At 43.2% G+C, this 9,873-nt stretch overlaps 5 protein-coding genes across 5 annotated transcripts; 4 read left to right on the top strand and 1 right to left on the bottom strand.

The window, feature by feature from the left end:
- Positions 1 to 880: 880 nt before the first annotated feature.
- Positions 881 to 1,708, top strand: PHALS_00158 (vesicle transport protein sft2a; the record flags this gene model as incomplete). Its single annotated transcript, XM_024728525.1, has 5 exons — positions 881 to 1,117; positions 1,184 to 1,269; positions 1,327 to 1,444; positions 1,514 to 1,575; positions 1,630 to 1,708. 5 exons carry the CDS (start codon positions 881 to 883, stop codon positions 1,706 to 1,708), a joined length of 582 nt encoding a protein of 193 aa, XP_024572198.1.
- A 245-nt stretch (positions 1,709 to 1,953) lies between these two features.
- On the top strand, positions 1,954 to 2,658 carry PHALS_00157 (GxxExxY protein; the record flags this gene model as incomplete). The annotated part of the gene is made up of 1 exon (XM_024728514.1): positions 1,954 to 2,658. The coding sequence occupies one exon, from the start codon at positions 1,954 to 1,956 to the stop codon at positions 2,656 to 2,658; it is 705 nt and encodes a 234-aa protein (XP_024572197.1).
- Positions 2,659 to 3,128: 470 nt separating this feature from the next.
- Positions 3,129 to 3,455, top strand: PHALS_00156 (uncharacterized protein; the record flags this gene model as incomplete). Its single annotated transcript, XM_024728503.1, has 1 exon — positions 3,129 to 3,455. The coding sequence occupies one exon, from the start codon at positions 3,129 to 3,131 to the stop codon at positions 3,453 to 3,455; it is 327 nt and encodes a 108-aa protein (XP_024572196.1).
- Positions 3,456 to 3,643: 188 nt separating this feature from the next.
- Positions 3,644 to 4,341, top strand: PHALS_00155 (uncharacterized protein; the record flags this gene model as incomplete). The annotated part of the gene is made up of 2 exons (XM_024728492.1): positions 3,644 to 3,832; positions 3,886 to 4,341. The coding sequence occupies 2 exons, from the start codon at positions 3,644 to 3,646 to the stop codon at positions 4,339 to 4,341; spliced, it is 645 nt and encodes a 214-aa protein (XP_024572195.1).
- A 105-nt stretch (positions 4,342 to 4,446) lies between these two features.
- PHALS_00154 (puff-specific protein bx42) lies at positions 4,447 to 6,134 on the bottom strand (the record flags this gene model as incomplete). The annotated part of the gene is made up of 2 exons (XM_024728481.1): positions 4,447 to 4,490; positions 4,523 to 6,134. The coding sequence occupies 2 exons, from the start codon at positions 6,132 to 6,134 to the stop codon at positions 4,447 to 4,449; spliced, it is 1,656 nt and encodes a 551-aa protein (XP_024572194.1).
- Positions 6,135 to 9,873: the final 3,739 nt, after the last annotated feature.

Raw genomic sequence — 9,873 nt, 5'->3', positions numbered from 1 at the left:
CGCTTAGAGGAAGCGTAATTTAGGTCACCGACCTTTCGTTCTATACTTAGAACAAGTATGAGTTAGCAGATCGCAATCCGCTTACTCCAAGTGTAATTATTGCCTTAACCCAAGGCTAATTACTCTTCCATTTAAGATTCGAAACTGATTTTATTTATTTTTATCTGCGGCAAAGCCGTATGTTCAGATTTTCCTAAATATATATAGTAAAATCTAAATACATGCATAACTACTGGCTACCTAGCCACATACCGTATTCTTGTTTGGGTGCAGTCACACCATGCCCATCTCGTGTGACACACCCTGTTACCAGGGGACGTGTAACTCCGTTGCATCTTTCGTCATTTGAAGTTCCCAGTGTCCATCGCCAAATTGTCCATGTGATTTCTTTTGCTTAATATAATCGATATCCTTCGTGATGATGCGGGGCATCGCAGCGTATACACCTTAAAGTCACTCGATAACCTGCCTATAATCGATGACGACGGCTCTTTTTGAACAGACAATTTCAATCTTTCAACTTCAGCTTGTAAAATTTGATTTATCATTGGGCATTAGTTTGTAAATTTGACAATCATGGTCAGCTAATTGTGGCTATTTACGACTTAACATTTGAGATACTAAGTTGATGAAGCAAGCAAAAACTTGGTAACTTTCAAGCCGTCAAAAAACCAACGATTGATAAATCAGCTGCTTATTGTATTTCAAGATACAAAGAAACGGAGCCATTGATCCAAGTACTACTTACTACTATTTGAACAAAGTATTATTCCCGCTTTTGGTGTGGTCGATATTAAACTTGCGGCAATTTTTCCAAGATAAATCTCTTTATTTTAGGCCATATGTTACATATGTAATAAAAGACCAAATTGTTGTCCCGATGGATCAGATCAAGTTAGTGATCAGCAGCGCTGGTGATAAAGTGGCGGGTGCTGCGAACGATGCCAGCAAAACAATAGCGAATATGACAGGTGAAAAGAACAGTACGAACAAGACGAGCGCTTCAAATGCATCCAGTTTGGACATGTTTAACAGTACATGCCCAAATCTGACGAAAAAGCAGCGCATGATTGGTTTCATATCGTGTTTTGTGCTTGGATTTCTCGTGAGCTTTGGAGTAATATGAATTTACTATATGCGTATGAGATACTCAATTGTATTCGCTAACTCTTACTCTTGTTAGTCAACGTTTGCTTTAATCGTCGGTTCGGATAATGGTACAAAATTTGGTATCACTTATAGTCTTGGTAATATCATTTCACTTTGCGGGTAAGTTGGAAAAAAATTGGGAGTGATGTTATTATAATAAGTTTGTATTGTGGATAGATCAGGATTTCTAGTGGGTCCAAAGCAGCAGGTGAAGCTCATGTTTAAACCTTTGCGACGCATTGCAACCATCATTTATCTTGCAATGATTGTTGTGGTGCTGGTAGTTGCTTTAACGGTACGAAAATTGTAACTTTTGAATGAATTCTGATGTTTTGAAAGTTTGTGCTTTCATTTTTCTTACAAGGCGCCGCAACTCGGTTTAGTGGTGCTGCTGCTGGTGATTGTTCAGTGTGTAGCTGCTGTTTGGTATGTTAGAAATTGAATATGTTTATGGAGTAGGTACTGAATCCTTTATTACAGGTACTCAGCAAGTTATATCCCTTTTGGACGCAAAGTTCTCAAAAGTATTGCTCAAAAAGTCTGTGGTGCTCAAGTTTAAATACACACATGAGTACGAGAATCTTATCAATTTAGCACGAAGCATTGCATGTCTACAATCGCGATAGAATGATTAGTTATTGATCAGTTCTAAAATCTGAAACATTTAATGGCTCAAAGTCGTAGAATTAATTTATAATTAGCTTTAACCAATGCACTGGTTTCACCTATAGAACGTTCGCGATGATAAGCAATCTGATTGGCTGTTATCGTATATCTTAAATAGCCGCGTGCATATTTGTCAAGATGAATACCCGAAGTAAAGAACGTGAGCAAGTTGACAGTCGATTGTTATCACCAGATCGTAGTGACGATAAAATTGAGTCTGAGCTTACTAGCGAGACAAATTCACGCGACATTGTTGCCGAACTCGCTACAAATCTGCACAAAATTTCATTTGGTGAACCTTCAAACGTGTCGGTCAATTCGAAGATCACGAGTTCAAATCAGCTCAGAGAAGCATTACCATTGATTTGCAATGAAGTTTTTCGAGTTCTTGGTCCATATAATCTCGAAGCGACATATCAGCGAGCTTTGGCTTTAGAGCTACAAGATCGAGGTGTGACGGTTTTGTCAGAAGTGGTGCTTCCAATTGAGTATAAAGGACAACAAATAGCTACTCGACGTGTTGATCTATACTTGAAACTTGAAAAGCCTGTGATTCTCGAACTAAAAGCAGTCACAGCTGGACTTAAATCGGACCACATGAGACAGCTCAAGTTCTACATGACCCATCTCGACGTGAATGAAGGATATCTCATTAACTTTCCACATATCTCAGGCTTTCCTGATGAAAGTCGGACACAGTACATTGAGCACGTGTTACAACCGGAAGGTGGACTTGGAGTCAGTGACCGTGTCACTAGATCGTCAACAATTCGTAAAGGTGCAATCGCTAATATTATTCATGTCCAAGTGAAGAAGACAGATTCGATTTGTGTTATACGCTAGAAAAGTGCTGTTAAACTAAAAGAATGCAGCGTCTATATTAGATAATCAGTATAAAACGACTCCAGGTCCTAGACACGTCCTTTACGTAATTGGCCATGTGCTTTGTCGATGGCGATAAAGTCGAGAGTTTCAATAATGTCGCACGTCTGGTAATCGGATGAAACAAATTGATCAATACTTTTGGTGTATAGAGAGACCAGAGTCTTGTGAAATGCTGTCTGAAACATGAGTGTGTGGGAATGGCGACTTGAATCGTATGGAGAAGAATGAACGAGTGTTCCATTTGTCTGACTTAATGATTTCTACACTTCAAAAGGAATGAAAACCATAAGCATCAGACGATGTCTGTTATCACCACATGTCCGATGGTGTTTTCTCTCTCTCCCTCATATTCACTAAAACAAAGCGACATCATCACGACGTCGTTTTCATCGCCATAACGTCAGGAGGAAAGACATAAATAAGTGAATATGAATCTATTGTTTGTCTTGATTCTCGCGGGGTTTGCCACTACTAGCGTCTTTGGACAACCAAAAATTTTGCTTACAGCCGTAACAACAACCACTGGCGCGTCAAATCCAAGTGATACGAATACTCATGTACCCATCAATAGCGCGATTACAACCAGTGACTCAGATGCCACGATCGCCATGAGCAATACGAAGAAAGATTCAGGAATTGGCTTGTACACTTCAGGTGAGTCGAAGTCTTCAGATAAAGACCCAAGCTCTGCATCAACCTTGAGTCAACTTGTGGCGATTGCTACTGTCTTGACTATTAGCGTCTATTTCTTGTAATTTGATCAAAACCGAGCTCTTTGTTCGACTGTTAAATCCTCGTAATATGGTTTTAAAATGTTCAATCGCATGTATTTCGCTGTCAATTAAAACTCCCTTTCGTTAGTCACGGCGTCGATCACGGCCAGAAGAGCGGCGTTTCTGGCCAGAACCGTTTCGAGCATCCGTAAGAAATTGATCTAACCCGAATGGATCGTCGTCACTGTCTTCACTACTTGAACGACGGTGACGATTGTTTCTACTACGAGAGCGAGAGCGAGATGACGATCGAGAAGATCGAGAAAACGAACGAGAAGAAGACGGAGAGCGGTGACGTTTTCTTCGATTACGCGAGTAAGACGGAGAACGCGAACGTGCACGCGGACGCCCACGCTCCCGTGCGTATGATAGAGAACGGGACGGTGACCGTTTCCGTCCACGCGAAACTGAGCGTTTTCTACCACGAAATGGAGATGATATACGACTACGTCGAGTCGGTAAATTACTGCGACTTCTTGAACGCGATGAAGAGATGGAACGCTGTCTCGGCGATTCGGAACGACGTCTTGGCGAGCTGAAACGACGTCTTGGCGAGCCGGAACGACGTCTTGGTGAGCCGGAACGACGTCTTGGTGAGTTGGAACGACGTCTGGGTGAGTTGAAACGACGTCTTGGTGAGCCGGAACGACGGCCTGGTGAGTTGGAACGACGTCTTGGTGAGTTGGAACGACGTCTTGGTGAGTTGAAACGACGTCTTGAGTTGGAACGACGTCTTGGTGAGTTGAGACGACGTCTTGGTGAGCCGGAACGACGGCTACCTGAGTTGGAAGAACGTCTTGGTGAACGTCTCGGTGAGTTGAAACGACGTTTTGGAGAGTTAAAACGACGTCTTGGTGAATCAGAATGACGACTCGGTGAGTTAGAACGGCATTTTGATGAGCCAGAACGGCTTCTTGGTGAATTAGCACGACGTTTCGGTGAGGTAGAACGACTACGAGAACGTGGCGAAGACTCAGGCAATGGATGTTTTCGTTCCCGAGTCGATCGCATCTTTTGCTTAGAAGAATTTGAGCGCGATCGACGTTCACTTGGAGCAGTAGATGGTCGTGCATTGGTCACATCTTCCTCCTTCGTCAACTCGTCAAAAGAAAATTGCACCGGTCCATCACGTCCACCACGTTGAGCCACATCTTCTGTACCACGAAATTGTTTATCAGCTTTGAATCGCTTCTGATGACCTCCTTTCAGCTCTTCGTATTCCTTGTCAGCATCCATTGCACCATCATCACCTTTTGGACGGTAAACGCTTGCTTTTCCACGATCAACCATTGGTTTTGAGTAAACATTGTACTCATCTTCATGGCCAAAGCCCGAGTTCATACCTTGCGACTGGTTAAACAAACGCGAGTCAAACAACCCATCACTTCCTGCAATACGACCTCCACCTTGTAATTGACCAAGTGCAATTTTTTCAGAGATGTCACGGTCTTGATCGCGACCCATTTTACCTTTTTTACCCATTTTTTCCATCCGCATTTCCCGTTCGCGCTCTTTTTTACGCTCACGTCGAACTGCATCTCTTTCACGACGTCCTTCTTCGTCACTCTCGTCATTTTCGTGGTCACTTGAGTAAAGTTTTCGACTGCGATTATCCTCATCCTCTTCACAATTTGCTCGAATCCCAGCACGTTCCATTCGTGCTTTTGACGCCAATTCGCGCAATTCATTCTCTTTTTGTTCCTTTTGTTTCATTGCTAATTTCTTTTGCACTTGTGCTCGCATGTTAACTTCCTCTCTTGCTTTCCGTTCTGCAATTGCTAAAGCTTCAGATAAACTCGCAAAATTGTCATTCACCGTCACTTGTTGCAATCCTCGTCCATCAGCTGCCAGACGTTTATCTAATGCAATAGTAAATCCTTTCGAATTCTTCCAATTTGAAATACACGGTGGTATTTTCCATGATTGTTGATCAGCCACAGTAAGTTTCCTTGGAGGCGAATGTAGTACTGGTACAGGTGGAGATGGTGGACCACGTACAGCTTTCGTGTGTCGAAACTTGGGTGGTTCCATTGGATCTTTCGCGACTTCTACCATACGAATAATTCGTTGTTTTGGAACTCCTGACGTACCTTGATCATTTGGTGTATACCGAAAGTACGTGGCTGTCTCCTTGGCGCTTTTTTGACGTCCCACATTAGTTGGTAAAGAACTTGCTACTTTGCCTTGAACTAAACTTTGAAGAGCATCTCGAGTCCTATTAGCTGTCTCGATTTCTTCATCTTTACTGGGAAGCATTAAAGCTGCTCCATCATCATCTTTCTCGACAATGTCGCTAAATTTCGTGTAAACTTTTGTCTTATCACGATGCTGTTGAGTCACAATGGCATCGTAACTTACTTTGCCATCCTCACCGCGTACTTGAAGAGCTAATGTACCGATATGATTTTGAGAAAATGACCCATTTTCACCTTTTTTACCCATTCCAAGAGGAAATTGAGCTATATGGAGCTCAGGGTATGCACCACCGTCACCAAAATCCTCATGACGACGTGGTACGAACTGCTGTTTGATACGAAGCGGGTATTGAGGGATGTGGGCAATAGGATTACGCTGAGGAGATGATGGAGTAGAAGTAGACGATGGAATGGAATCCGAAAACGTCGTGTACGAGCGCACGGGTGCTGGGAACAGAGCGCTCATAGTTTGGGAGTTTTTCGACTTTTCCAACGTCCAATGTATTAACAATAGGAATTAGGAGTTAATTTGGAAGTTTTTACGGGCGCTTTAGAATGTAAATAGGGGTGAACGGGTACGCTCTTTTGCAATTTTTGTTTTAAGACGAATGAAATTATTGTGAAAATATTTTCAGCCGGCAAAATTTCTTTTGCGGGAGTAAAAGACTGGTCAAGCAAGGCCTTGAGTGCAATGATGTTACTTTTTGGGCTAGATCGAGATACAAGAACTGCCTCAACTATTACAACGGTAACGTAATTCTGTCAAGGTGTATGCACGCATTACACTGCTGTTCAGAATGAGGCTCAGGAGGACCAAGGTTGAGATACAATAGGTACACACAGTATTTCTGGGTTCTTTTAAATGTAAAGGCATTACTGATTCGGACAGTGAAACTGTAAGAAAGAGGTCCGTAAAGCAAGTACGATGTCGGCCTCACGTCATGCAGTAAGAATTTTACTTTTTGATCATCGTGAAACTGTAATCCTACAGTGAATGTATCAATTAAACATGGAGATTGATTTATCCAAACGAGTATTTACCTTGTGGCGATTGCATCCCCGTGATGTCGTTCAGCTCACTCCGAGAACACTTTCAGGCTACGCCACATTTTGCTCAACTTTTTCGTCATCTTGCATGAAAATGGTGTTTCTACTGAAACCCATGTTTGATTGTCTAAGACGCTTTCTATATATCGCGCGTTACGGCTAAATAGCATGTATCGACTTTTAATCTCATCAACGCCATAAGCTCTCGCGCTCGAAGTCCCATGAAACGGATACCTCACTGCTCGATCGTCCAGCTTTGTGTACTATTGCACAAGAAAAGAAACGTAAGCTGGCGACCAAACCTTTTTCAAGCTCACCAGCAAGCATTTCTTGTCAGTCCAGACTTGTGGTCACGACTTGTGGTGGCTGTTGGCACGTTTGGAACAACGATTGCTCAAAACAAACACGCGATTTCTGCATCATCTAAGTAAAAAGTAGGTTTACCAGCATGCGCCAACATGCATCGTGCACATTCCACCAGTGTATAGCTCGTCCATTCAGCAATACCGTTCAGTTGAAATGTGTCCAAAGGCGAAAGCGATTGCACGATGCCTCAACGCTTGCAGAACTTGGCAATCTAAATAAATCACTTTAAAAAGTTTGAACAACTGTTTCTATCTGTCTCTGCAGACCCAACATACTCAGCAGCCTTGTCGAGCACTTACGATCTTTTAATTAGATACACGAGTGCGCGAGTGGGATTTTGTTGTTAATTATCATGAGATAGCGCTTAGTGTTCAAGGTAAGAGACTTCAAGGAGCCACATATATTGCTTTGAAAAATCGAGAGCATGTATTTGGCATGATTCAAGAGGAATTTAATGAAACATCCAAGTTTGCTTACTTGGCACACAGCCATCACATAGCTTTCACTAATTAAGTGACGTCAAGTAATGCCGTTAGTGTACTGCCTTTAAACACTGGTATCTACTCCGTCATGCCCGATGTGATCAGGCTGAAAGTTATAAATTCACGAGATTGTATTTTCTTGGCATCTCGACGAGCTTGCCGACTAAGCTTCCTCAAAGCTGATCGGAGTCATACAGTGCCGTGGTCGCTAGCTCACTCTCTTTTTGTCATATAGCGTCGACATCAATTTGGCGCCTATTAGGACAGGTTATACTACACAATTATCTAAAGGTGTACACTAGCAGGCGGGTAATTCATACACTCTTTTGGGTAGACCATGTGCTGCGTCGCACCCAATCCTCCGATCTCTTGCGACTTGACATGATGGTACGAGCGTTACCACCACTAGAGAATTGAATTTGCTAAATCAGTTTTCACTTTTCGCGAAATAACGCGCTGCTGCCTCTGCCGTTCCGCGTTCTCGTGAATACCTACAAGAAACATTCATCTCCAATTATACTTCTTCCCACAGTAGCGAGAATCACTGATAGCTTTCCTCGTCGCTTGTTGCCCCTTACATCGTTCATCGTCCGTTAATACAATTACTTGACCTTGACATGCGCGATTCCATCGACGCTGCCGCTTAGTTCATTGCAAACCAAATTTCATAAAGCAATCGCGACATCACAAGGTCCGAGGTTAGCGTGCTGGCTTTCGACTCCAACACCATTATTCAAAAACGGTATGACTATCTGAGACTGGTGAGTGGTGTGGTGACCAAGTCGACCTCGCTGACCAAGGCACCAACACCATTGTACTGATCTTTCGAGTACATTCTATACTCTATACGCTATACTTCAGCGCATCGTCACCTTTACTCATTAGTCGTGAAGAAGCTTCGACAATAAGCGTATCGGCCAAGCTCTTCTACTAAAAGTGCGACTTCCGTCGCAACCATGAATCATACACACTGTCTGCAGAGTAGGCCAAAGACAGTTGTGAATCCTTCAGTGCAAGGTAGATGATTGTTATGGCCTAATTCGACCCTCTCGTCAACGTTGACCGGTTGACTGGTCCGGTGCAGTGGCGCAGTGTTCAACCAGAAACGACCTTCACCAGATCACGTTCCTCGTGCACCATTCGCATCTTGAGATTCTTCGTGTGGAAGCTCGTTCATCATATTGTTGATGTGGCCAAAAGCGAAATTTTTACAGCTAAGGTGCAGTCGTGATCAAAAGCAGAGGTTGCGGGGCATGTGCTTGTGGCTTGTTGAATATGAAGTTTGCGCTGTAGACGGCAAGATTCACAGAACTCCTCCGGTTCACAGTTCGCCAATTAACTTGCTACCTCAATGCTTGTTAGTAAAAATCCTGTCGTCTACTCTTACCATGTTTTCTCTTACTGAGCATTCTAGTGTCTGCTGACTTATAGATATGTGATATTTGATTGAAACGTCCCCTCGTCAGCTGAGACAACATTCCATTCTGTCACAGTTATCAGACTTAACTGGAGGGTTATATAAAGAATTGAGCGTTATTTAGTGTCCTCGTCGCAAGATGCACGAATACAAGAACGATATGTACTTGGCATCTTTAAGCCTTCGCAGACTGTACACTGGTATTGATAGCCGTGCGAAATACAAAATGTCACGGTACTCCTAATCTGTCAAGATATTATGCTGCTTAACAAAGTACGGGTTGTGGATGTTAGGAATCGACAACCCTAGCGGTGAGCGCCACCTCTTTGAATGTGTGCGTTCCATTTCGGATTTGGGTCTCGTTGATTCTGACCACGATCACGAGGTAAGATAGAATGCAATTGGTTTTGCAGCAGACCGTTATGCGACAAACAGGAGGCAAAATCTTCCGCAGAAGCTTCGTTAGACAGCGCCACAAGGAAGCTCGATCCATGTACCCTTCTCTTGATGAAGAGTGGGGTACACGAGACGCAGATGCTTAGTACTTACACATATGCAATATCTTTGGAATAATGAAGCTGCTCCGCAACAAAGCTGATTTCTTATATATATTCTCGTCATGTCTCATCGTATCGCTTCTGTCGTGCTCAAAGAGTCTAAAAATTCCTCAACTTTTGAGACTCCAGCAGGTCCACGCTTCGCCCCGCAAATACCCGATACCCACTACTTTCTCGAGCGAAGTGGGATGAACGCGGACGGTCTTTGATGCGAGCAGCACATGCTCGGATACCCTCCATAGATGTCAATAATACCGCCTTCGAATGAGGTTATTCCCGCACTGTGGCGGGAAGAAATCTCGATCCCGGTTCATATACCTCGATTTTTTTTCTATT

Source organism: Plasmopara halstedii (assembly GCF_900000015.1).
Source record: "Plasmopara halstedii genome assembly, contig: Scaffold_110, whole genome shotgun sequence".
NCBI lineage: Eukaryota > Oomycota > Peronosporomycetes > Peronosporales > Peronosporaceae > Plasmopara > Plasmopara halstedii.
Note: the sequence above shows the minus strand (reverse complement) of the source record. Positions and strands in the feature narration are given on the sequence as shown.